The 27,926-nt window shown below is 37.5% G+C and overlaps 2 protein-coding genes and 1 pseudogene across 7 annotated transcripts; 1 reads left to right on the top strand and 2 right to left on the bottom strand.

Annotated features, from left to right (window-relative positions):
• Positions 1-671: 671 nt before the first annotated feature.
• Positions 672-6,747, top strand: LOC103712998 (metal tolerance protein 4-like). The gene is made up of 7 exons (XM_008799744.6): positions 672-1,064; positions 2,306-2,478; positions 2,613-2,811; positions 3,397-3,575; positions 3,691-3,841; positions 4,411-4,544; positions 6,195-6,747. The coding sequence occupies exons 1-7, from the start codon at positions 854-856 to the stop codon at positions 6,372-6,374; spliced, it is 1,227 nt and encodes a 408-aa protein (XP_008797966.3). The 5' UTR covers positions 672-853; the 3' UTR covers positions 6,375-6,747.
• Positions 6,748-7,195: 448 nt separating this feature from the next.
• Positions 7,196-14,593, bottom strand: LOC103712991 (uncharacterized; annotated as a pseudogene). 2 transcript variants are annotated; one of them, XR_015967551.2, is made up of 2 exons: positions 13,822-14,590; positions 7,196-7,473 (listed from the first exon to the last, which is right to left on the bottom strand). The product of XR_015967551.2 is annotated as an uncharacterized LOC103712991, transcript variant X1 (transcript). The 2 variants fall into 2 exon arrangements; XR_015967552.2 differs by lacking the exon at positions 7,196-7,473 and adding an exon at positions 8,295-8,407 and having other exon boundaries at positions 13,822-14,593.
• Positions 14,594-17,253: 2,660 nt separating this feature from the next.
• On the bottom strand, positions 17,254-27,471 carry LOC103712966 (casein kinase 1-like protein HD16). Of its 4 annotated transcripts, none has more exons than XM_008799693.6 (17): positions 27,331-27,471; positions 26,674-27,225; positions 25,384-25,521; positions 25,156-25,232; positions 24,996-25,065; positions 24,785-24,840; positions 23,643-23,714; positions 23,396-23,490; positions 23,100-23,166; positions 22,861-22,990; positions 22,528-22,746; positions 22,283-22,425; positions 20,245-20,419; positions 20,071-20,161; positions 18,847-19,004; positions 17,894-18,082; positions 17,254-17,576 (listed from the first exon to the last, which is right to left on the bottom strand). In XM_008799693.6, exons 2-17 carry the CDS (start codon positions 27,130-27,132, stop codon positions 17,517-17,519), a joined length of 2,199 nt encoding a protein of 732 aa, XP_008797915.4. In that variant the 5' UTR covers positions 27,133-27,225; positions 27,331-27,471; the 3' UTR covers positions 17,254-17,516. The 4 variants fall into 4 exon arrangements, with proteins under 4 accessions (XP_008797915.4, XP_008797930.4, XP_008797922.4 ...); XM_008799708.6 differs by having other exon boundaries at positions 22,283-22,413; XM_008799700.6 differs by having other exon boundaries at positions 25,156-25,229.
• Between the last annotated feature and the right edge of the window lie 455 nt (positions 27,472-27,926).

The following is a 27,926-nucleotide window of genomic DNA, read 5'->3' as shown; positions in this document are numbered from 1 at the left end:
ATAAACAATAAAGTAACGATGGTTTCATTGTTCGATGCTCATCATGTTTTGTAGATATCATCTTTCTTATATTTATTTTAAATAAATATATAGTTTTATATTATTTCTTCCATAATATTTAGCTCTAAATTTATTATGCCAACTCTAATTACTTTCTTAATATTTTTCTTCCAATAATCATCAAGTTAATCAATCATCAATCTCCATCCATTTGGACGATTATTGGATTTGATAGTTGATTTTGATGTTTTATAGTTTTATAAAAAGTCTTCGATGCTAAACAAATATGTAAGATAAATCTATGATGCACCAACCAATGATATCATCTAACATATTATGATCAATAATAAAATATTCAAAAACTTATGTATAATAATATTGGTTATAGAAATCGAAACATATAATGGTAGGTGAATATTAGGTGATTGACCAACTTAAATAATGAAAAACTAGAACATCTAATTATAGAAGAAAATGATATTAATAAATAAAGAACGTTAGGTTGCTAATTCGACCAGTCAACTAATAAAAAAATATTCCACTCATACCTAAAAAATAAAGAAGCATTCCCACCAAAAAGAAACCTAATAAGGAAGGATAAATATCAAATATAGAAGGGAAAAGGGAGAAAATCTTGCATATAAAAAAACAGGGGGCAGGTCGACGTAACCATAACAAAAAGGAGGGGGAAAGAACATAAGAAGCGCGCCTCCATGCAGTAGGTTTCCTCTTTCTCTCTCCTCTTACTCTTATCCTTCTCTTCTTTGGAATTTTCCTCCCCTGTAAGAATGAAATCTTTGGAGCCTTCTTCGGCTCGGAAAATTTCTTAGGGCCAGAGAGAGAGAAAGAGAGGATGGAAGAAGGGGCGGAAGAGAGGGCGCCGTTGTTGGAGGGCTGGGTGGCCGCCGCCGGCGGGGGGGCGGCAGAGAACCGGGGACGGAGAAATAATGTAAACTCAATGCGAGGGGTGTTCATGGCGAGGTTGCCGGAGAAGGTGAAGCAGGGGGTCGACCCGGAGAATCCCTTCCAAATCGATGTCTCCCGGATGAAAGGCTTGAGGGATGGTTAGTGCCAAAGATAAATGTCTTTAGATTTCTACAAGAATGGATCAAAGTTTTCGACTTTTAGGTCAATTTTGGAACATGTGTTTGGTGTTTTCTTGAAATTTCACTTCTTTTATAATGATTTATAGTTGCTCCTGCTCTAATTAGCTCAAAGCTTCAGTTTTTTTTTTTTTTTCATTTGGTCTATTTGTGTTTTGTTTAATGCAGTCTTAGCGAGTTATAAAATGTGCTTCTATTAATGTTTGTGGGAGTGAAGTTTCATGGTTGCTTTTCTTATTTCTCCATCTGAAATTTGATTTACAGTTTTGGATTTGCTGTGTGGGAATTTAAGAAGCATCTCAAAATTGCTCTTTCTTTGCTCTTCTGGTGGTCTTTGGGTGTTTGAATTGAACAGGTTTTCTGAAAGCAAATAGTCCAATTTTGTCGTGGACCGCCTACGTTTCAGTATTTTTTTAAAAAAAAGAAAATAGAGAAAATGGTTTGAGTTTCCCGTCTTACTTTCAAAATTATGTAGTATTTTTTTATGATAAGGGAGGCTAAAACAGAGTCACCCGGCTTTTGTTGAAAATCAGAAGATATTAACGGCAGAAATGGAGAGTAGAGATGAGCTAAATGGAAGGAAGAACTAAGGGGAAAGGCAGGTAGAACAGAGGAGGAGGATGCTCATAAGAATGGAATGGAGATATTGTCCTGAAACCTCATCTTGTCCATCTATTGATTGTCATAAAAATCCAGATTATCTATAAAAAAAACTTTTTTTTTTGGAGAAAATCAGCTTCTGCTGGCCGCTGGAATTCTTGACTTTGCCTGTTTATCTATAAGTTCAGAAACCAGTTGTAGGTTTTTAGAATTATATGATGTGCTATTAACAGTCTAATGCTTGCAAAAATTTGTCTTTGGTTTATTGGAAGAATTTTTATATCTTTCATGTTGATCTTGAGTTTCAAAATCATATGATCTTTTTCTAACGGTTTCCTTCTTTTTTTTCTGTCAAAGCTTCTGCCATTCCTCCCTATTCTGTCCAATAAGTTGCTTCGACATTATTCTGAGTTGCCTAAGATTTGTGATTCTTTTCCCAACTATAAGCTCATTTCTACCTGTAATTCAGTATTGCAGCGTTGCTTTTGTTTTTCAAAATTGCTTTATCTTTTGATCACCATTTAGGCTCAAAAGTTGATGTTGTTTCTCACTTTTTCACCCGAGTGCCAATTGAGATGCCTCTTCTTTGTTATTTCTTTCAGGAGAGAGAGAATACTATGAAAAACAGTTTGCTACGCTTAGATCTTTTGAGGAAGTTGAGACTATAAATATTCCCAATGAATACAACAGCGATCAAGATCTTCAGGAGCAAGCCCAAAGTGAATCTGCAATGAGAATATCAAATTATGCAAATATTGCTCTGTTGGCACTAAAGGTGATGTAGTTCTCCTGTTTTTTTTTTCATTAAGCTATTAAGATTTGATTTATGGCATGATGTTTCGAGTTTATTATTCTGCAACTGTATTTGTTGTTTCATCTAATGACTTCAATATTTACAACGAAATGCAGATTTATGCTACTATAAGAAGTGGATCCATTGCTATTGCTGCTTCAACACTTGATTCCCTGTTGGATCTTATGGCCGGTGGAATTCTTTGGTTTACTCATCTATCAATGAAGCATATAAATATTTACAAATACCCAATTGGCAAGTTGCGCGTGCAGCCAGTAGGCATCATTATATTTGCTGCCGTCATGGCTACATTAGGTATATTTTTTTCTTCTTACGTGGCCTTTGTACTATTCTAGTTGGATGGATTACATATTCAGCATGACACCACAAAAGGGATTACTGGAATTTAGTTTCTCATATGTAGGACTAGTTATAAGTATCAGACCCATAACTAGCCATAGAAGTCTTATGGGATGTAAACAAGCTTTAAACTTCGGAACCCATAACTAGCCATAGAAGACTTACGGGATGTAAAAAAGCTTTTTATGGTTGAGAGACAATAATAAACTTTGAAAACAAGGATAAGATAGAAACCCAATATAGGTGGAACAAGGCTATCATTTATGAATAAAGTTTGTACTGCATTCTATGTTTCTTAGGTCATTCACGTTTAAGAGTGGTTTTATGTGACTTGGCAAGTGAAGGCCTATTATATCTGCACAACGCCATGTGAGAACCCTAAGCTCCAGCACTTTAATAATTTTGTCTATAAAAAATAATATTGTAATACCCTTTAAATAAGCACAGAAATGGTTAGCGCTTCATGATTTATATGTTATTAATGGTTCTCCCAAAAATGTTATAATCTAAACAGTAATGCTATTTTTCTCATGTTTCCAGGATTTCAAGTTCTAGTTCAAGCCCTTGAACGCTTGATAGAAAATGAAGCACCTGAGAAAATGTCCCGTGCGCAACTTGTGTGGCTCTACTCAATCATGCTGTCTGCCACTGTGGTAAAACTAGCTCTCTGGCTTTATTGCAGAACCTCAGGGAACAAGATAGTCCGGGCCTATGCTCAGGTTTTGTCAATGACACTCACTGATTTAAGTTGCTGTGACATTTTTATTTTGATTTCTTTGACATCAACTACATTCGTTCCGTTTTAAACGGCTAAATATCATCGGTATTATCCAGGACCACTATTTTGATGTTGTAACCAATATTCTGGGCTTGGCTGCTGCTGTTCTTGGCGATAACTTTTATTGGTGGATGGACCCTACTGGGGCAATTGTCCTTGCAATTTATACAATTTCAAATTGGTCTGGTACTGTTTGGGAAAATGCAGGTTTCTTTTCGTAACTTGATCTTCTGGTTATTCTAACATGACTTTTATGGACTATCAACTACCTTTATATTCAAGCTTTTTGCTCTAAGATATTTTCTTGAAGTTTTAAAACATCATGATGTTGTCAAATAGTAGTCCTATTATACGTTGCCCTTTTATTTGGAAATGTACTTTCTCTATGATTTAGTCCATGATGAAGATTATTACATTAGCCAATCAATAGGAAGTTTGTTGAATCATGTAAAGAATAATTCTTAAAATTTATAAAGAAAGTTTCTTTTAAGAACTTGACCTGAAATTGTATGGTATGCATGTGTTCAGTGCACAAACTTTAGAAGAAAGAATAAAAACATGTCAGAGATACTATGTTTATTGCTAGCAGGGAATCGACAATAAAATTGTGACAGCTCCTGGTTATAGAACAATTAGTATATCGGAAACTTTTTATTATGGCAAGTCGCCATCTATTTAATATCTGCACATGAACTTAATTCTTCCCTTTGTCATATGTTTGTTATATCTCCAATCATGCATAATTCAAACATATTGTGCTGTACTACTTCATGCAGTTTCACTGGTTGGTCAATCAGCTCCTCCAGAGGTGTTGCAGAAATTGACGTATCTTGTTCTAAGGCATGATCCTCAAATTAAACGTGTTGACACAGTTCGAGCTTATACTTTCGGAGTCCTCTACTTTGTGGAGGTTAGTCAATAGTTGTTGTTCTCGTAAGGTCTCAAATAGATGAATATGAAAACAGGATATGTTTTTGGTATAAAGATTGTAAAATGTGTATTTTATTTGTTTTATCTCACTTCTATCAATTGTTAGCAGAAATTTGGTGATATTGGAAGACAAAACTTAGAATAAATCAAAAATATATTTTTGATATTTGCATATTTTAAAGTTAAACTCGCATATTATACTAGCTTCTAAACTCTCAGTCTAAGCTTTATTTCCTTGTAGTGGATGCTACAATATCATCATTGGATATATCTAAATAACATATTTGGGCAACAGGCAATCAGGGAAATAAATATTAAACAAGATGGACCACTGAAATGTTGGCTTCGTTTTAATTCATTGTATATTCAACGCAAATAATGAAGCAATCTGAGAGTTTCTAGTGATCCTTCCTGAAAGCAAGAACATAAATGTTGTCTTTTTGGTCTTCATAGTTTCTTTGCTAGAAGTTTACTCATTGCAATGTTAGTGCATTTTTGATGCCATATAACAGTCGTTTCTATCATTGAAACCCAAATACTATATCTAACTGAAGAATTCTAAGAGACAGATTATTTACAAACCTATTTATGTTTCATCATTCAAAACATAGAAATACAATTGCTATACTAGGAGTGTAACTGTGCCATTGTGATTCAAAAAACTAGTTTATTGCTGTTTTTTTACTGGTTTTTTTTGTTGTTTTACCTTATTAAATGGCGTAGTTATGAATAAGAAACTTCACTAGAATAACCATTTTGGCATATAAAATATGAAAAACCATGGCTAATTTAGTTAAGTAGCTCATACGATAAAATATTGCTTCTAACTGGAATGCCAAATCACTTGTACCATTTTTTTAAAAGAAATGTTAGATGAAATTAATTACCCAACCTATTGCTGAAACAATTCGCAGATAAAGTTGCAGGAGAGAGAACATGAACACAAATCATAAACATAGACCAAGAACCATTTGGCTTTGTGCTTATTGAAGTCACTATGAGGCTAGTCATTGCTTGTGCTATTGGTAGCTACTTTAAAGAGGAGTAAGATTTTATACATGGTTTTCTTGATATCGAAAAAGCATATGTTAGTGTTGTTGGGGGTAACATTTGTGCGTACTAAGAAAAGAGGTTATAAAAGAACAGGTGTTTGTTGAATTCATATAACATGTATTCTATTTACTATATTAAACCGATGCTTCACATGAGGCTATCTATATCTAGAACAGATTGCAGTCCCTCTCAATTTTCTTCCTCTGTAACTATGTTTTAGGAGAGAAGCAATAAAAGATACGCTACCTACAGGCCTATATCTTTCGAACTTACATATAACAAAAATATATATGGCGATTTCAAATCTTGTCCATAGATCGTATATTCCTACAATTGATATAACCATATTTATGACATGTTTGGGGGTCCAGTTCAGAAATCTTTTGTGGTTGTTCATTTTGCATGCAGTGCAGATATGTCTTTACAACTGATCTTAGGGAATGAAAATGTTGAGTAGCAATGTCAAAGAGCCGAGCACCACAGCAGCATAACATTCTTGCTCTTCTTAATAGAATTTTGTGATATTATAGTTGTTGCATTCTAATCTAACTTGTTTGAGCTCTACATGCTGGGATAGGTTGACATTGAACTTCCAGAAGATTTGCCTTTGAAAGAAGCACATTGCATAGGAGAATCGCTACAGATAAAGATTGAGGAACTTCCAGAAGCCGAACGGGCATTTGTGCATCTTGATTTTGAATGCAGCCACAAGCCAGAGCATTCTATTCTTGTCAAGCTGCCCAGCAGACAGCCTTGAGCTCCAAGCATTGCTTATTTTTAGCTGTCTTTTAATTCTGCACATCATAGTGGGACGTCCAACCCATTAACCAGAGATGAAGGTGCGCGTACGTGAAAGGTTCTTCATTAATCAAATTTCAGCTGTTTGAAGCCAATGCTAATTAATTTCACCAGCTTGGTTGTAGTGTGTTATTCTAAATGGTTAAGCAAGACTAGAAGTTTTCGGAATGAGAACATACGTATAAAGACTACGTCATCTGATCTTCAATATTGTATGTCCTAAGTCGGAAGGTTTTAATGATAACCATGTTTGATTTGTACTGAGATTAAACGTCCTCTGAGGACTGACAGATCTATTTTGAGTTTTGAAATATAGAGCCCACAATTCTCAATTGTTCTGCATCTAATTCTAATTCCTTTAGGTAACTATTTCAGACAAGAATGACCTCTGTTATAGACCCGTATAAACTATAGATCCGGTTTCTTATCCCATACGTCTCCCCATGCTTACCTCCAAGCCAATACAACATTTTAAAAGCATACTACGGATTGCAATGATATACCATACACAGGACCTGTTTGCCATGTAATTTAGTGTTTCCAAGTTTACTGTAAACCAACAAATAAACCTTGAACTAGCATTTGCACCAAATTCCATTAAAAATTAGGAATTATAAGTGCATCGTCGGTCTTATTTCACTGTCACCCCCCCCCCCCCCCCCCCCCCCCCCGCGGGAGAACTTTTCATTTCCTTGCTCATGTTTAATAACAGATTAGTTAGTACTCCTTGTACTTGAATACATGCATCAAGTTTTCCACATTGAAACAAGAACCAAGAAATTATTTGAAGAAATCTGACAGCACCTCACTGATTTTTGTACTGTATTTCTAGAAATGGGTCTTCATAAAGTTCCATCAGAAATTCAAAGTTGAGGAATATTCTCGCTAAAAGTGAGAAACATTACAACCTGAAACCTTAGAAATTCCATGCTTGCTCAAATAAACAAATTGAAATACTTTGTCCTTCCTATTTAAATCTTATTTTTGTTGGCTGCTTATCCCTAAAAGATCCATTCTGCTACCTCAGTAAGATGCCCTCTTGTTGATTAATTGTTGCACTACAAAAAAGCAAAGCAGAGATCAGCACTATGGAAGGACATTAGAAGAAAGTAAGTAAACACTGTAAAGTAGTAAAAAAAACTTAGGCATGTATACATTCATTGAGGAAAAGTCAAATTGTTGCAAGTCACCGCAGAGGGAACATGTTCACTCTGAACGCTTGTTTTTTATATAACAATAGTCTGCTAACAGCCATATGTAGTCATTTTAAATGGCCCTAAGAATGCAGGAACCAGTAAGCTCCGTTACATCCTTGGCCTCAAAGATTATACATCATTGTGTATATAGCTTAGAAACCCTTCTAATATATCTTGATTTTTAAACAATTCACCAAAGCATAAACTATAAGCTTCATCATGAAATATGCTTGATGTCTGATCATTCATATCAATCATAGTGCCCACTCTTGTTTCAATGACAAATCCAATGAATGATATACATACTAGCAGTTGGTGGAAAAATACTGAAACAAAAAAAAAAAAAGAAATTGAACTAGAATGTATTAAATTTACTGTTGTATCATCTTGATAAAAACATTCATGGTTGTGACCAATTACAACGTCAAGGATGTGGAGAGTTCTTTTTTTTCACTATCATATAGTCAACTTCCTGAACCTCTCTACCATCTCATGAAACTCTTTTTCTCCATTAGAAAGATTTCCAACTTCATTGGCATAATTCCTGTTGCAGCCCACTGTTTCTCTACATTCACTGCCCACAAAGTCTGAAAATTAATACCAAATCCATCACAATAGCCCTAAACCAAATCCATCATGCCTGGTTCTGGCTGTCCATTTCGTGCCGCCGCCTCCCCCGCCACCCCTCTCCGAAAAAAATAAATAAATTCCATATCATGAAACTTATTAGGATTGCAGTGGTTGATATTACTCTGGCTGTGCATAGGGATGGCATTTGTCTCTTATGTCATAGGGCCTGCCGACACTTGGGTAGAAATTTCATGAATATAAAAAAGCAAGCATGCATATTAAAAGAAACAACAGAAAAAGAAAAAATCGTGCATAGCTTGAAAAGGTTGTCAGTTTGGTGATCGTGTTTACCAGGATCTGTACAGTCTGGGCTTGACTACAAAGACAGAGAAGGAAAAAAAGGAAATGGAGAAACATGCAAAGCTAGAAGTGGCATTGATGTAGTGGCAGTAGTAACTGATAGTCTCAGCATATAATGCAATTCACCCTGACTATCGTGGTTGGTGTATGAGTCCTTCATCAGTCATATGTGTTAAAGACAATGTGTACACACTTGCAGAACAGAATTTAATTTTCAATCTGTTGACTAACAAATGTGCAAGGTTCAGACATACGAAATTATGAGTAGAATTATTTGCTGCAAGAAAAATGAGAAGCAGCAAAAAGAAAAGAATGGTTCAGACCCCCAGATATGCTAGGTTGATACATGTGATGAGTAGCCTCAATGCAAGTTGAGTTTTGAGTAGATGCATGTAATTAGCAAAAAGGCATTTTGCATAAAATCCATGCCATACTTCAACAAAATTCTTGACTACTACAATAAATAAGTATTATTCAACAATTACTAATTCACTGTGTCCTCCAATGAGAGTTTTTGGATCCAGTCTTCCAGCAAAATGAGATGCAAACTGGCCAAGTATGGGAACAAAAACCACTTCAGTTTAGTTGCAAATTGATGCTTCTAAAAGCAGATGCTTATTTATTATCCAAAGACGGTCGCAATATCCTAGAAAATGGCAGCTACACTGAAAAGTAAAATCCCCAATATAGTTCATTCAACAATATGATATGATATAATATTTTTGGCATGCTGATCTTGATGTTTCCTATCAGTCTTAAGAAACATCTTTTGTGACATTCAAGGTTTTTTTTTTAGCAGGGAAAAAAGGTAAATGACACATGAAGAAGCAGATAAAGGATTAATAGACCATGAGGGTCCACTGATTGCCATGAGCAAATCTCAGGTGCTTTTAATAACATAGGGGGAAAAGAAAAGAAACTAGTAAAAAAATAATTGGAGATTTAGCTAATTACTTTTAGTTCGCTTCAAAGTTCTAAACCATGCAAAGAGCACAAATATAATTGATTTTCTGGATTGCTCTTTGTTCAATTTATTGATCACGCGCATGCACATTTTTTTTTAAAAAAAAAGAAGCAGATTAAAATGCCAAAAAAAACAAATATAAGCTTTCATTTGTCTTCCCCCCCACCCCCCACCCCCCCCAATGCTACATTGGGAAGCAACTGAAATTTAATTTTTCCTTCCTGTTGGATATGACTAACTAATCAGATATAGCAATGTACATCATCAAATAAAATTGTATCTCAACAAACCCAACAGCTTGTTTTACATTGACTGTATTGATCATGTATTTTACCTCTTCCCCATTAATTATTACACCCAGGAAAGTTTACGTAATCCTGAGGAAAACATAAAAGAAACCTATACAAATCCAGTGGAATTGCTATCTCATATTCAATATTATCTTACAAAAACTAATTGCTGAGGCTGCAGCTGATGTTATTAAAATATTGAATAAGTCCATAGAATCAATGGTAAGATCATGCCGTTGTTTTCTCTTCATGATGACTGGTCTCGATGGTTAACATCGGATCCGTAAGACTTCTTCTTCTTAACATTCCCATGTTTTTTTGCTGTATACACATATTATCCCCAACCTTAGCAACTTAAAAGGAAATTCACCAAGTCCTCCTAGACAAATAAAGAAGTGGTCAACTAACAACAAAACCAAAGATTCGAACCCTGTATAAGCTGTATGACCATTGCCGAACATCGCAACCCAAGAGAGCTATGTGTGTGCTTATTGAGAGAGTACACTCATTCTGATGGTATTCAGTCCTCGAACCAATTGGCAAAAAATCAAGATGATGCTTTAAATTGAGGATCCACACACTTGATCATAACTTAAATCTAAAATACTTATAAACCAAAAACTTTTTGAGGTTATTCATCCATATGGACATAACATAAACAACACTAATAGCACTATCATGTTAAAATAGAGGATAATATATATAAAGTTTGGGATCCACATTGTTGCATTTTAAAGCGTGTATAAACTAAAAATCAATTGGTTCGGGTGTTTCTAAACCATAAATCAAATTAAAAAAATTGAATCGAGCCATTAAAACTGTCTATTTTGACCAGTTCATGCAGAGGCAACTAACCCTGTAGACATAGAATTTTGGTTATAAATATTGTGCACGTAAATAATGATCAACTGGATGGATACTTAATTCAAGACACAGAAGTCAACTATCTCGAAGAGTACACATGAAAGCATGTATAAACTAAAAATAAATTGGTTCGGGTGTTTCTAAACCATAAATCAAATATAAAAATATTGAATCAAGCCATTAAAACTGTCTATTTTTGACCAGTTCATGCAGAGGCAACTACCCTGTAGACATAGAATTTTGGTTATAAACATTTTGCACATAAATAAAGATCAACTGTATGGATACTTAATTCAAGACACAGGAGTCAACTATCTCGATGAGTACACATGAAAACAATTAAATCTTTTGGAGAGTAACCTATGTATGAAATAATTTTTAAATCGGTTTTCATTATTCGACAGAAAGGTTTATTTGGGTCTGTGATCTATTCGAACCACTTGAAATTTTGTTCACATATATTCTAAGGTATGTAGAAGTAGATGGACAATTTGAATCATCAACTTGCATGCCCACACCATCTGTTTTGGCACAAGGCAACATAAATTAGTTTGCTTTCCTCCAGTTCAAAGGAGAACATATCCAGTCCTCTTACTTTGCCAGCTACTAAATTTAAATCCAGATGGTCCCCTAAGCATCCACTTTGAATATGATGAGAGAGAAAGAGCAAGAGACACCATTTACACCTAGCAACCCCACCCCCAATCGAGCCCAATCCTGATCCATCACCTACTGCACCTGCTCCGCCCCTCTCTTTCTTCTCCAAATTCCCCTATCTCCTCCAGCACCTTTATTCTCCATCACCCCTACTAAACCAAAAATCCCTTGTAATCTTGGTGTCAACCACAAGCACCACCATGGCCATTAACAACCTCAAATCTCAAGGATCACTGTGCAATGAAGCAACAACCATAGTGAGGGAGTCCTAGGCCTATGGAAGTGGAGATATCATGTGAGGGAGGTTAAGGCAAAAACAGGAAGAGAGGACCTTGGCGGGTAAGTCAAAACAATGCTAATTATGGATGGGATAGCAAAGATAGGAAGACGGCATGCATGGAGGATGAAAATGCAAGCATAGAGAGAGGGATCACGAGTAGCAAGATCAAAAGAGGGAGACTGGGAGAAGGAGAAGTGCACAACCAAAGGCTTTGCCTTTTTGTCTCCTCTCTAATGTAGCCAAGATTTCTATGTCCATACTATCCAACTACATATCTGACCTTCCAATAGTTAATATGAGTAGATATTCTATCCTTCTAAGAATGTAGGTCCACTTCTCTCTTAATATACACAAATATATGTAATATGTATACATGGTTTATATGAGTAGAAATCCTCTCCCTCTAAGTGGGCATTTGATTTTTGTTATTTTATTTTCTGTTTCATTGGGTGAGTTTGGCATTTAACCTTGTTATGTTTTATGTGAGAAAAAAGATCATCATAATAAACAAGTATAAACACCGATGGTATCACCCTTGCCACTTAAGAACGGGGTTGTGGGTTTGTTTCTAGTTAGAGTCAGCCCTCAGGGGTGCCATGGATATAAGGCAGAAAGATGGAGATTGGCCCCTCCTGATCTCAAAACAAGAGAGAGAGAGAGAGAGTATAATACAAGACCAGAAAAATATTTATAGCAGACTCTAATGACAAAGAACATAAATCAATGAAGTTTTTCAAATAATAATAAATGGTGTATAACTTTAGGGTGAAGTTTAGTGACATATAACCATGATACTCTCTACGCAATATTTGTTTGTCTGTCGTGCCACTATATTTGGCTACAACTCGATGCTCAAAAACCAGAAAGTTGCATGGTTCATCTTACACTCTTGAATAATTGTAGGACTTAAAAGTAGTACTCTACAATATTTGGCATTATAAAACATTTCTGATCTTCCTATTTCAATGATTATTTCTCAGTTTAACATCAGTCTTAAACATAAAAGGCAATACCAAAGCTTTTCTGCCTTCATATATAGGTAAAAAGAGCCAAGCCTCAAAAATTTAGCACCAGCATAGTGCAACAGATACTTACAACACTTATTATTAAGTTAGGGCCTGTTTGGAAGCCTGGATAAATTACCCCTAGAATAGCCTCTTATATTACAGAAGGTGAGGATACTGTCTCACACTGACGAGAAGAGAAGAATCTTAGTTAATTCGGGAAGTCCCTGGATCAAGCAATCCCACAAAACATAGGATACTTCCCTCTGTTTGGAAAGCCATTTACATTATACTAGCTCATAGGGATCAAACTTCTCTATATTCGTAAAACTCTCTCCCCCCATTGCAGTACTTCTCCTCAAAATCTCTTTTTTAGGCCATATATGGATTTATTTCATGGAAAAACTGTCCAATGATCACAACAAGGCCTTAAGATCATCTCTTCATGCAGAAATAGACAAGCTACAATTAGATGCTTTAATGACCATTATAATCCCTCTCAATTTTTCATGCCTATGCACATTCCCTTCATAATTACCAAATCCTGTGGTCATTTATCCAGATCAAGTGACTAGATCAATAACGTGTTCATAATGCATAACCAAAAGCAATATAGTTATCATAGATAAATAGATCTCCAAAGTTTGTCATCCATAATGCCACACAAGTCAAATCTTCGAAGGTCTTTCCATCAACTATCAACTTATGTCCCATCATGACTTATAGTACCATACTTGGTGAAAGAGGATTTCAGCAAACAACTAGAAGAGAATATGGTCGTCCAAGATCACCGACAAACAACAATGAATCATACCAAGAAGCCAACTTTGAGTTCTTCAGAATATGCTATCCATGGAAGCAACCCTATAAAATCTTTCTTGCGCAAGAGAGGCCCCAAGATGAAAAGGTAAACAAATATGAATCCCCACCCCCACCCCACGAAAAAGAACTCTAAATTCCTCATCAAGGTGATATTTTACTTGGATTAGATTGGCCAACAGAATGTTTTGACTGGTTATGGACTGAAGCAAGGGGATTAGTAAGCGCACAAGCTTCCTCCAAAAGCGAAAGCTAATCTAATGCATAGTGGCTCGATAAAACAACTCACTCGAAACGATAAAAGAAAGCCCTAACCACCAGAAAGTCAGATAATCAAACAAAAGAACATCTCTTATTTATTAATAAAAAACCCTAAATTTGAGACAGGGTTAGTCGTCATACCATGAACCGAAATCATCATATTTCCTATGATCAGCTGGTCTTGGGATCAGGCATGGGAAAGAGCCCTGCTCCGGCGGCCCCTCTCGGGGGCGAGAACCCCAAGAACTTCTGGAGATTGGTCCGGATACTAATGGAGCAAAGGAAGTAAAGAAACACCATGGAACAGTCAGTGGGATCGGTCCCCGGAAGCCCCCGGTGACTCATCTTTAGCACCAACGGGATCGGCGAGAAGGGGAGCTTCGCCACGGCCCGTCCCTCGAACAGAGAGTTGAGGAGGCCGAAAACAACGAAGAGGACGGCGGCGACGACGGCACCGGACTTGAACTTGGAGAGAGAGAGGTCGCGGGTGGACTCCTTGAGGCTGGTCTCAACCCGGTCCATCTTCTTTGCCCGGGAGGAGGGCTTCTTGGAGGAGGCGGCGGGGGCCCCGACGGCGCCACCGGCGGACGAGGAGGAGGAGGAGGAGGTGGACTTCATAGATTCGAGCTTCTTGGAGGCCTTGTCGATGGAGGAGCGGAGGGATTTGTAGGTGGAGGTGCGGTAGATGAGGAGCCAGGAGATGCCCTCGCAGAGGAAGGCGGTGCAGACGGAGATCCCCACGACCACGAGGCTGTCGGCGTAGCGGAACGAGGAGAGGACCGTCGCCATGGCCGCCGAGCACGGAGCTCTCACGATCGAAGAGATCTCTTGGTCTCCGTAGTCCTCGTCCCGTCTCTTGTTGGGGTTGCGATCGGGAAGTCGAGTTGGTTTGGTAGTCTACTTACATCCGGAAAGATGGGTTCGATTGTTCCGCAATCATACGTTACTTATGATGCTTCACGGGCTCACGGCGAGGAGGGGTCATCATTAGGAACTAAATGCCGTGCAACCTTGTAAGGGTATCGCGATCATGGAGCGGTCGGTTTGGATGACGGCTTTGGTTGTTCCGCGGCCCTACATCGCGCGGTTCAGTTATTATTAGAACTGATGTCGGTATTTCAATCCCCGACTTTTGTTCAAGGTTCACAACCCCGGGGAAGTGTAAATACTAATATGTGTCTCTTGTATTAGTTAAATAAAAGATTTCTCAAGATCTATACCATCTCAAGAATTTTACTATGCTGCAGATTTTTTTTTTTTAAGTTGACAGCAGTCTCATCAAATCAATTAAGAAAAATAGAAATAAAATCTAGGATAAGAAAAGGAGAAGAGAAAAATATATAACTGTTCAGTGTTGTAGACTATATTTATGTAATGTATTCTATCGAATCAATAGGAGTAATGATCTTATACATAGAAGTTAATGAAAAAAAATAGATGTGTCTCCACCCTTCATGATTTTATAGGAGAACACCAACATATTGGTTCACGTTTTGCTACTCCATGAAGGAAACCAGAGATTATATAACAGCGAAAAATGAGAATGCATGTAACTACGAGCTAGATGGTTGAATAATGAAGAAAAATAATTGATCAGATGAGAGTCATAACCATCGTTCTTTTCTCTCATATGCATCTTCATGCCGGACATGGGTAAGTAGATGAAAATTTCCAATAAAATTGTTAATTGTGCTTTTAGCGGAGAGTGTGTGGGAGAGGAATGGGGGAGAATTGTGAGTTAGGCTCCTAACTTGGCTCGAGATGACAAGCAAAAAACCTCAAGACTACTGATCGGTGCATCCTCAAGGACAGAATAGAACCTTTTTTTGATTTTTTGAGCTCACTTCTTGTTGAGAATGAGAGATGAGTTGGTTCTCATATTTCAAGAAATGCTGAAAATTTTTGTAAGTGCAAAGAATGATTCTAAAGTAGACCAATATGAGAGATATATAAGATTGTTACTATCTAAGATTCCACCCAAAAGTAATGAAGCAAAGAGAAATGGTGAAAGCCAGCATGCATCATGCAAAAACCCCTAAAAGTGATAGAAGAAACGTACTGTAACATCTGAAGAAGCTCTCGGAAAGTCCAACAGCTTTTTTGATTTCACATGTATCGGATTAGAATTCATCCATGTTCTACATAAATTCCTAATCATTCAACTTCTGATGAGCATCCACTTTAACTAGTGGAAATGTCTCAGCAGAAACTCCCCCAACGTAATCACAAATTCTCGATGCTTTAAGAATTTATTCACCCATTTGGTTGCCAGAACTTCGAGTTCAAAGTAACACAGAACATAAAAATGCCATACAAAAAAATTCAATAATGAAGCAGAAACAAATGTTAGTTCGTCCTAGTGGTATCTTGAGATGGAAATATAGAGTTTAAGAAATCAAACACATCATGTCGCATTGTAGATAACGATAACAGTAGAAGGAGCCAAGATAAATTAACTGCTGCTGAAAGCAAAACGATGATTTCGTGTGAAAGCCAATTTAATAGCAAGCTCGTAAGAGTCTGGAGTCCAGTTTCTGTGCCCGAGAAGCCAATTGCATGTCCTTCAACATCTAGTAAGAAAAACTGGTTCCATAATAAAGTTTTTGACTGCCCAACTCGGGGCTTTAAAAAGTTGGCTGGTCCAGAGGGCTTTACTAGGTAAAATCAAAAAGCCAAATGTTAGCTGGGTTTTGTCAGGTAGATCAAAAGGTTCACGAATCCATGCTACAACTGTTTAACTTGCATTCCTCCCATCCATCTGCTTAATCCCTCCCCTTACATACTGAAATCTAAATGCAGCTTTGTGCCTATTGAAGTAGTAATTGGGAACCGACATCAATATACAACTTTTCCATGAACCAACAAAAACGAGTTCAGCTGCATACCGGAGATTTCTCCCCCTCCCGTTCTCAAAAACAGAAACAAAGTTCAACAAAATCGTACACGACACCCAGAGGTACGCTGCTTCTAGCCAATCTCGAAGTATTTCCCAAGCAGGCCGTAAAGAGTTGCTGGAAACGAAGGACAAACTTCCCATGCCAGCCGTAAGAGCCACAACTTCTCCTGGCTTGAAGCATGTTCGTTCCGCACGGTCCGCTAAACGAGGGACCACAACCATCCAACGGAATCACATCTTTTCATCATTATGTCCACAGCTGATCATAAGCCAGACTTGGACACAGCCCAAAACCCATTAAAACCGCAAAAAAGTTAAGCCGAAGGCCAGCCCATGATCAGCTCTACTTATTTATTTATTTGTCTTGTTGAATCAGTTTAGCACATATGAGAATGAGCCTCTCCATCACGAGCCTTGACAAATTACCATCATCCAATCGCTCGAACGATCTACCCCTTATATAATCCTGCTGCAAAGTGACATCAAGGACATCTAAGCTAAGATAAACACAAGATGATCGACATTTCTTCTCTCTTAGACGGCATGAAACACAAAAGCGTGGCTCTTTAGACTCGGCCAGAGAATTGGTCCGCATCTCAATTCCCATGGGCTATGTTAAACGTCCCATGCGTGGGCTGCAGTAATTGACATTTTGTTCAATAATTCAGACTCTCAAATGACCTTTGCCAACCATGGATAGCATGCCCCTTTTTACCTGTTTGAATGGTGTTTCAGTGCAGAGTTTGTTTCTTACATGCAACGGGCCTTCAGAGTTAGGCCCTTTCATGGTATATATAAAACATACATCATACAACGGAATCTCAGTCCTCCGCAGTTAATTTCGCTGGATGAAAAATCTACAATCAAAAAGAGAGCACTAAATAAAATAAGGCTGCATGGCTTGGTTTCTCTAGTTCTGAAATGAAGGTTGGCATAAATGTCACGATACAGTGCGTCCATAGCACACAGCAGCAAGATAAAGATTCTTGGCCCATTTATCCTGCCAATACAAACAATAAAATGAAATTTAAATTAAAACTCATAAAGAAAATTAGCCGAAGAATGTATGGATAAAGCAGTCAAGATACTTGTTACTTCATCCAAACTAAAAAAATAATAACTAAAAACAGCCATTCAATTGCACTAGACCAGCACGTAACCATCTAGCAAATGATGCAGATACTATGATTGATGTTACTATTTTCTCGTCATTTGTCTTTACATTAATTGAGATTGAAGTATCAAATCGCCATTAATCCAACTTCCTGGTGGATGTCGCAAATTTATTCATGTAAAAATGATGTAATCACACTTTACCTTGACATGAGCACTTGGGAATGCCGAGGTTCGAAGGGTCTCCTGAGTCTCATCTCCAGGCCTTCGCTTGGGCACGCTTAGAATAAGGGCAGCCTGATCCCAAGTGGCAGCCATTGAAGTGATGCGATACCCATTATCCCAACGCCTGTGGATTCCCTCGCTGGGATAGAGAAAGTCTAATTCAACAACCTGGGGAAAAGAGAGGGGTCAAGAAGCATGAAGGATTCTGTTACATCTGAAAGCTAAAGATAGCACCACGAAAGAGCCAATACAATGGAAAGTCAAGGTTTCAAGCATGTGCTGGAGGATAACCACAAAGCATAAGCTTATCTGAATTGTATCTCAAAAATCCAGACACATGATGGGCACCATAAGGGCAGCAGCAAAAATTAGATAAGTTTTTCCATTCAATCAGAGAAAAAGAATATCTAGCTGAATTGGACCAGGGCATTTAAACATCTTATATCAAAGGATAATTACGAAAGAAGCAGTAGTCGTTCTCGTATATCTTTATAAAAGATGGAGAATTTTGTGAAAATGCTCCGGAATTTTCTTAATTTTTGCAGAAAAAGCAACAATTATCTCGTTTTTGTGGACATGGTCCATTTGGACTCTAGTGGACCATTATGCCCCTGCCCTCATAACAATAGCATGTCAACTTTAAGCATTTAGGCAGTACTCTTCAAGGCACGCCAATAATGGTCCCAAGTGGTAAGCAGATTATTCCTGCAAAAATGTTGACCCTTTTTTGCAATACTGAAAATTGGTAATCTTTTTCCCTTCTTTGCAATAGTGAAAATTGGTAATTTTTTCCCCCTGCAAAGTCTTGTAAAGCATAAGCTAACATGAACGGTAAAAGTTGAATGCAATGCTTCATGGTTAGGCCAACATTAAGACAAGAAGATTATTATTCACCACAAGTAATTTTACGTGTAGGAGTAATGCCACCAAACCTGATCACTAAAGCCAGCATTTCGGGACATGACAATTCCCCATCGGCTTCCAGAAGTTGCCATCGATGTGACATGAAATCCTTCTTTCCACTTTTTGTTTATCCATTTGAAGGGGAAAGATTCACTAACCTTGTAAGATTGTTGTGTATACGGAGTGCCTGAAAGAGTTTGATTGCAGATTCAATTAGAGATCTGATATAAATTGAAAAGGAAATATATGGGGAGAATTCAATATATCTGGCTGATACAGAAAAACTAGAAAGATAAACTGCAACATGAACACAACAATATGAAAGAACATTACTTTTTCCTTCTCCTTTCCTTTTTTTTTCTGAGAGAGAGAGAGAGAGAGAAAGAGAAGGGGTGGAAAATCCACCTGCACTATACTTACTGTACGTCCCAATTGCTTGGGATACACGACCCAAGATTCGAACCCAGAACCTCTAATTGCTAGGTGGAGGGGTATGGACAAGCTCCAGTTCATGAAAGACGATGAACCTCATCTGGTTGGAAATTTTTCTCTTTTTTTTGTGTCTTACAGAATGTTAAACTAGTGTTAGTTGCAGTCATGGATGTTATAAATTACACCAGAAAGGAGCCAATCTATTCGATATGCTAAGACCCCAATAAATATGTCATCCCACAAGGCACAGCAGTAACCATCGCCAGCAGTTCAGAAATCAGAACTGTTCAAATGGAGAATATCTCCTTCATAGTTCTTATCCAAAATTTATATGGACAAAAGTCATGAACCAATGATCTTGACATTTTAGGTCATCTTGGAATACCGGGACGAAAATTGTCTCAAATAAATAGGATGCAACTAGTCATTTAGGCTGTGTTTGGATGTTTCCATATTCAATTTTATGACTCCATCCTTAATGTTATATTTTGAGTCTCAAAATAGTCATAGGGGTAAATCCTTCCCAGAGTTTGGTTGTTCTAAATTTACAGACCTATCTTTTTCACTCTGAAGACCATTTTGACAATGTAAAACTAAGTAAAGCTTGCACATGGCCACATTCACAAAGAGTTACAAATGGATTGCACTATAACAGTTGATTCGAATTTGCTTACAATTATTAGTCAAAATTGACCCCATACATTGCTTTCTAAAAATCATTTTCAACTTATCCCACAATGGTTTTGCATTGATCAATGTTCGGCGATGTCAATGAGAAAGTCAGACAAATGATCACAAACCCCAAAACGAAAGAGACTAACCTTTAGACATCACTACAAGAGAACTTCCATTGTTAGCACCAGCTATAGAGCTGATATAGTAGTTTTTCTCCCACTGTTCCATAATCCATTCCTGCAGAAGAGGGTCTAAGCAAATAATGGCAATGGAAACTCAGAAGTTACTAAAAAGCTAAATTCCATAATGTGACTCCATACCTTGTGAAGGAACAAAGGGGACAATTCATAAACCTGAGATGTGAAACCAGTTCCTGCATCCATAATGAGCGCCCACAAATTGGAGCATGATGCAACACAGCTTATAAGCAGACCATCTTCATTTCCTCTCTCCACATGTTGCGCCAACCGTGAATCAGCCACATTATAATGATACCTAATGCAAGTATGCAAGTGGTGAAGCCAGATTGAGGTGCATATTTTAGTTTAGCACAACTTAAAATCCACATCAACTTATTTTGCAACAAAAAGCCATGAAAAATAATGAGTTGATGTTTGAAAAATAGAAGAATAGGCTGGGTCATTTTCCTCGCTCAACTTTAGCCAGAGTTAAAACAATAAAATGTAATCAGATAACAGTGGGAACTCGCTTTAAAAGAACTCTCTTTTTCAGAGAGAAAAAAAAAAAAATACTCACTGGATAGCAGTTTGAAAGCATTCTTTTGCAAAAATTATGGAGAATTGAGGTTGATAAGCATTTGTTTGTGAAAAATTATGAAGAACTGATTAAAAACCTACAGTTTCTTTTCCAATTATAGTGAACTCCTGTGAAGAAACTAAATGAAATTGTAAAATGAGTGTTGCAAATGAGATATTGAAGTGGTCCAAGTGAACGTCTGAGATACCAAAATATACAGAGAAATGGTAGAGTAAAATGGTTATGAACCAGAAGAACTTGCACTGTGGGACTGGGACTGCAAAAAGAGGAGACACAGGATAGAAGAAAGACCACAAGAAAGTCGTATGAAGACCATCATAAAGAGTCCAGAAAGATCTAGTTGATCTAGTATCATGCATTTAACAAGATCAAATAAATTAGGAGGAACAAAACCAGCTCCAACACTTCACTCAAGACCCGTTAGTTATGATTATGGCAGACTAACTTTTGTTACACTCACATCATCAACTTTACTTAGAATGATTTCTTCTTTAGGACTTGTTTGACTATGGTAGACTAACTCCTGTCAGCCTTACAATTTCAACCTTAAATTACTTTCTTATGTCTCCTTTATTTAAAATCTGGAATTTAAATTGATCCCTGATAATTTATATCATTCATTACTCCAGAACCTAATTCATATCATTTCCATAAAAACTACTTTCTCTTCTAAATTCCATCTCCTTTTTTTAATTCCTACAAGTTGTGTATATATTTTCTAACTTCATATCCAAAAATCTTTAATCAGCTTACCCATTCTTTTCCAAATGAATTTTTTTCCTTGTCTGTTCTGTGTACTTTTTTTTTTGGAAAGAAATAACATTAATCACATTCTGATGTTTTGGGGTTTTACTTTGATATTTTGGTGAAATACCCTCTTCAAATTTAATTTGATTTGGTAGATTATAGTGGAGGACTCAAAATGTAACATAATCGAAAATTGCAATACAACTTGTAACTAATCTACTACCATCAAACTAGGAAATTATCAATATTGGTTGTATTTTAAAAGACGGCTAACAATCTTTTCTAGCCAAACAAATGCTTAATGATTAGCTAGCCATTTCAAATAGATATTGGTGCATACTACTAACCAAATTGTCCATACTAGCACATAAAAGTTAAGGATAGGGAAAAAAATTTAAAAAAAATAATAGGGGCTTGTTTGGCATTGCCTTCATTTTCTTTTTTTGTTTTTAGAAACCAAAGAAGAGAATGTACTGTACCAACACCCATATGCTGAATCGCTTTCGTGTTTTCAAATTGTTTTGTAAACAATTTTGGAGGGTTCGGAAGCAAAACTTTATTGCTTTGAGAAATGCATGAAATAAAAAACTAAGGAACAGTGGAAATAGTGCAGGAACGCTGTCGTCCACATCAAGCTCCAAGAAGAATTTCACTAATTTGTAGAGAAACAAAAACAGAAATGGCAATGGTGCCAAACAGGCCCTAAACAATCCATGTTCTATATATTTATATACAGCTCTTGTAGATATAGATGAAACAAGTCAAGATACAATGACAGATCTCTTTAGGTCTCAAATCACCAGCAAACTAAGTTGAAAAGCAAGAAAGATGTACCTCTGTTTCATAGGAAGCCTGGCATTATATACTGAAATCCACTGGGTGGCAGGAACTCCTAAACGGATCTTCTTCTTTAAATGAGCTTCATCTTCTTCATCAAGAGTCAGTCGGCCCCGCTTTTGGCCAACCTGATAGATAATCTTAGCATGATTGCATGATTGATTATGTTAGATACCATAAGGGATTTCAACTTCAATATATAAAAGAATATCAAGATATATTCGCACAGAGCCATGTATCACCTTCTGAGCACCATCAGTATTTATGGGCCTGATTGCTGGATTTGGTCCGATTAACCCATCAAACAGTGATATTAATTTAGAGTAGTTTGGCTCCTCATCAAACTTCATGTTCACTACAATCTCAAGAAACTGCTTAAAAGGTGCTGGACAGAAGCAACAGAGCATCTCAGGAGATGTCGCCATCTTTTTCTTGCAAACTAAAAATGACTTGTTATCACCCTGTGATAATAACATACAAGTAAGCACATAATGAATTCAAAGAAATGAACAGGTTATTTTGAGAATGCAATAGCAAGTGCTCTAACAATTCTTCAGTAGATAGAATTCAATTACCTGGTATCCCTGCCATGGTAACCTCCCACGGTGTAGAAAAATAAGTGTGTATGCAAGAGACTCCAGATCGTCTCTCCTACTTGCAGTTCTTCCTAAGTGTGCATGCACGCTCGCATATCGGACGGTTCCTCTACAAGAATTAAATCTCAGTTTGAGGAATGAAACTTCAAACTATAATATATCCAGGGAGGGAAGATTATTTCTGATTGACATTATCACATAAGAAAGAAATTGCATACCTGAACACATCTGGGCGCTGATCATACTCAACATGCTGTCCGCTAGCAGAGTCTTTCCATCTTGTCGCTATAAAGTAATTCATGTAAAATCAGTTAAAGGGAACATGGACAAGAGAAAAAGGCATTAAGAAAAAGTTGAAAAAGTCAGGAATAGTCATCTAAGGAGATTAACTAACAGGTAATGAAAAAACAATTACAGGAACATAGAAAGCATGATTAAGATAATAGAAGGCATTGATATGAATTGGAGCACAAAAAACGAAAGATTGCCATCTATTCAATAAAATTCTACTAACCTAATCCAAGGTCAACAAGATACAACTTCTTCTCTTGAGGTGTTGACGGCTGGCCAAGTAGAAAATTCTCGGGCTTTACATCTCCATGTACATATCTAATAACAGGTACAGCATAAAATTTATCAGAACAGAACTGAATAGAAGGCAGATTTCTATCAAATAGCTGTCAATACACCATCCACATATTGCAGTCAAGCAAAGATGTGATCATCTCAATATAAAAACATCCATGTAAGTGCAAGCTCACCCTTTAGAATGCATCTTCTCAAGAATTGATATGGACTCAGCAGCAATACAAGCTACCATTTCAGATGACATCCTGAAACATTACAGAAACAACCATAAGGCACAAAAATGATAAGCTGTTAGGTCCTTCACAAAAGCTATGGCATTCTTACCCATCAACCATTACAAAGAACCAACCTAATATAATCATTGTTTGCTAACCAACCAAATATGCATGCGTGAATGTAAGTTCACACTTACTAAAACATATCAGGAATGTCTGCATAAACAGAAGAGGTAAAGCAAAAAGGAAGTTGAGTAGCCCATCTTTCGATAACGAGAGTGCCGCTCAAACATGCACCATAAGCCAGATTTTAGTAGTTGTAGAAGTAAGTTTATTTGACTAAAACAGTATGAAAGAAATTCACTTCACTTCTACAGACACAGAACCAAATATAGTGGCAATAAAATTGAACATGCAGGGCAGGTGGAAGTCAGCACTATGGAAAGTATATACATGAAAAATAAATATAGATTGGCATGCACTGTATTTCAAAGTTTAGAAGAGTGTCAAATCTGCAACAAAGACACTGCTAAATTTAGTAGGGGATTGCTTCCACTTTGATGCATGAGACCCAAAAAAAGGAACGAAGGATCCCACTCATATCACAACAAAGATTGGCGTATTTGAGTTTTGTGCAAGAGGTCCTGGATGATGCAAAAATAATGGAATTGTGGTACAATCCACAGAAATAAGCAACAAGGACTTGAATCACAACTGACTATTTTTTTCCAATTTAACTAATCAAAAGAGGGAGAGAATCCATGATTGCCAGATTGGAAACAACTGCCCTAACATACATCTCCTAGCAACTACAAAAAGAACATACATGAGTTTCAAACTACTTTCACCACAAGCATCAATTACACTGGTCAAGCTCATACCAAATATAAGACCATTGCCAAAATTGACCCCAGTAAAAGATACATCTTTGACAATGTACAAAAAGAAATAGATGAAGCAACAATAATATATTAATAAGATGCTAAAAATCCTTGTCCTACAGCATCACCATGCATCATCCACTCACATTGCAATACCTTAACTATACAACACTTAAATACTTCAAGATGATAAGAGAACTATGCCAGCAAGATACTCACGCTTGACCTGATGAATTCCATGCATCCCATAAACTAGGGCCCAACATATCCATAATCTGTAAGTGAAAAGACAAAGGGAAAGCAGATAAGAAGTAGAAAAGCTTTTAGAAAAGTTACTTGCTAAAAAATGATGTGAAATGGAAAAAACACTATCTGATGATGCAGAGCAGCCAAAAAAAAATGTCATAAGAACAACCATATTAGATAATACCATCACATAGTAGTCTCCCTGCCGCCCTTTATAATGCACCTTAGGTACACCGTGGCTGCCCCCAAGAGCACTGTCCAAAATCGAACAACAGCAGTTCAGTGGTATCAGTGGATAGAAAGAATCATGAGATGACTTCTGCAAAGATAAGAGCCAGACAGACCTGTAAACTTGCCATTCATATGGAGGACCATAGTTACAGCCTTTGCTGCTTCTGTGCTCAAATTTTATAGCCACCTGCTGAAAAAATTAAGCAACAGTAAGAAGCAAACCTTTTAAGAAAACACTATTTAAAGAAACAAATCTTTACATAATTCTTTAAATCTAAAACTTACCATCTACCCTGCAGAAAATAAACAAACAGATAAGAAAATAATTATTAAAAAAATACCTCTAATGCACCAGCACCTGTTGTACGTTCACTGCCTCCTCCAGAAACAGAAACACGGCGACCGACAAAAACCTGACCAAACCCACCTTTGCCCAACTTCCTCTCAATCTTATAAAGAGGAGACCCTCCTACCTGGACCTGAGAAACAAATTTGACTAAAGATTAACCCTCACTCTCACATACAAATAGCACTTAGATAAACCATGACTCAGGGAAGGCGGTATAAGAAATAGTGAGAGTAAAATATCTAAGCAATGAATCAACAGGTAAATATTCAAAAACAACTATGACGAGAAAGAAGAATAAACCACATGGACCCAAAACCCAACAATAAGATCCAACAACAAAAAAAGAAAGAATTACAGACACATAGCTCATATCAGGAGAACTATTGTTTATATTAAAAAAATACAGGAGCATGATTTATAGCATGCAAGAACTATACAAATATTGATAATTCAACAACAACAACTAGATAATAAGTTGACTTTGAACATGCTTGCATTTCTTAGATTTCAGGAAATCATTGGGGCTTATGAACATAAGCAATTAGATGAATGCACATAAAAGGTCTAACATTATAAATTTGTATAATAGAGAAAGGTCGGAATAGGTACCTACAGAGGATTAATGATGTTAAATTGTTAAATTAGACGATATGAATATATTCTAGAGTTGGCTTGAAATGCCCCGTGAACAAGGCGTATAAGAAGCAGATTAACTCTTCATCTTGCGATGACATTAGCCAGATTCCAAAGCAGAGTATGGTCAATATAGTTGATCCTACATTGACAAGAAGATCTTATGTTTAATTATGTTTATGTTTAACATGCGTGTATCAGATTATGCATTTAAAGAAACCAAAGAAAAAGACCTGGGACCAGCAGTATAACAAAACGGGATGCATTACGCTTGAAGAGGAAGATAAAAACCTAGAAATTATGCACCCGAGACGGGGAAAACAAGTTCATGTTACTCTTCAAATTTAGAGAGAAAGGGGATGCAGGGAAATGAATAAATTAAAACTCAAAATTTGTAACAAGCATTGAAAGCTGTGCAATTGGAAGAATAATTCTGCGGACAAAAATTTAGGCTTGAAACAGATTCCTTGCATATGTAAGCATCTACGGTGAGAATTCAGACTTTGCCGATAAGATTTCAGAAGATTAACAACAGACCCTACGAATTATATAACAAGAACTAAAACATCATAAACAATAATGATTTTTAACAAGAAGAAATTTCTGGTTTTTTAAAGATAGATCTATAAAGAAAATAGGAGGCATATACCCTTTCCGGAAAAGGAGCAGTGCTCCCTTCCTCTTCCTGCGCTGCAACCCGATTGGCACTCAATCCACCGCTATCGTCCCCCATCATCCCCTTCCCCCGTACCTCCTCCTTTACCCCTTCCTCTACCCGCTTCCCTCGGCCTCCTCTTTTTTCCTCCTCTTCGACAACCACTACCTCCTTCGACTGATCGGACACTCTCACCTCCCCTTCCCCCTTCCCGTCCTCCTCGTCCACCAAAACCAACCTCTTCGCCGACCTCGCCCTCGGCCGCCCCTTTGCGGCCGGCCGCCGAGCCTCTGCCCGGGTCCTCACCCGCCGCCTGACCCCGGTAGCAGCCGCCGCCGCCCCGGCCGGCTTCTTCGCCGCCCGGGTCCTCGGCTTCCGCGCCGGGCGATCTACCGCCGCGGCCGGTGGTGGAGCACGGCCTCCTCGACGCGCCCCGCTCCGCAGCTCTGGCATTCTTCACCCATGCAATCGCGAAGCCGGCCTCGGATTCCGACCATTATCTCCTCAATCTCGCCCCAAGTTCTCCGCCATTTCAGTCTCCCAACCCTGGAAAACCCCAGATCAAGTCCAAATCGGGTAAAAAAAACACCTCGATCTTTAGAGTTTCGCAAGAATCGGGAGAAAATAAACAAGAAGAGATCGAAGAACGACCTGAAATATAGAAGAATCGATTTGATCGATTATTCTTCTCGTCGCCGCCTTCTTCTTGGGCGATCGGTCGCCGACGAAAGGGGGAAGATTTGGGGATATATTTTTTCCACGAAGCGGCTCGAAGAGATAAATAAAGGAGCGAGAGGAAGAGATTAAACCCTTGAGAGGAGATTGGAGACGACGCGTGGAATCTTTGTGAAATAAAAAAATAAAATAAAATAGAAGATGGAACTGCATATGATCTCTCAGAGTGGGTGCTCGTCGAGTGGGCGGCCAACACGTGAGTTTTCAGCTCGTGTGCAATCGCACGAGTGCTCCTTGGCGGCTTACAATTGGGTGCGGTGGGTGCGGTGGGGGTAGGGGAAGGGGGTTGGCGAGCACGTTTGACGGCAGGTAGCGTGAATTTTGACGCGGATGAAAATGAGAAATTGATAAAAATAAAAAATATGAATTACTTTAAAATTTAAAAAAAACAAAAAAGATTTCTAGCTTTTGCAAATACATTATGTTAACATCTAACAGAATTTATGAATTACTTTGCCAACAAAACCTTGCTGACTTGGTTTCTTGCAGTCCTCCTTTCATCATGAATGCAG

Source organism: Phoenix dactylifera, chromosome 7 (assembly GCF_051530095.1).
Source record: "Phoenix dactylifera cultivar Ajwa chromosome 7, Ajwa_hap1_PhDact_Kaust_v1.1, whole genome shotgun sequence".
NCBI classification, from domain to species: domain Eukaryota; kingdom Viridiplantae; phylum Streptophyta; class Magnoliopsida; order Arecales; family Arecaceae; genus Phoenix; species Phoenix dactylifera.
Note: the sequence above shows the minus strand (reverse complement) of the source record. Positions and strands in the feature narration are given on the sequence as shown.

Coding starts and splice junctions, on each gene's coding strand:
- LOC103712998 (XM_008799744.6), top strand. CDS start 854: ATGGAAGAAGGGGCGGAAGAGAGGGCGCCGTTGTTGGAGGGCTGGGTG. Junction 1,065..2,305: donor GATGAAAGGCTTGAGGGATG/GTTAGTGCCAAA, acceptor TATTTCTTTCAG/GAGAGAGAGAATACTATGAA. Junction 4,545..6,194: donor GAGTCCTCTACTTTGTGGAG/GTTAGTCAATAG, acceptor ATGCTGGGATAG/GTTGACATTGAACTTCCAGA.
- LOC103712966 (XM_008799693.6), bottom strand. CDS start 27,132: ATGCCAGAGCTGCGGAGCGGGGCGCGTCGAGGAGGCCGTGCTCCACCA. Junction 22,426..22,527: donor ATACTGATGGTGCTCAGAAG/GTGATACATGGC, acceptor AATCATGCTAAG/ATTATCTATCAGGTTGGCCA. Junction 19,005..20,070: donor TCTTGTAGTGATGTCTAAAG/GTTAGTCTCTTT, acceptor AAACTCTTTCAG/GCACTCCGTATACACAACAA.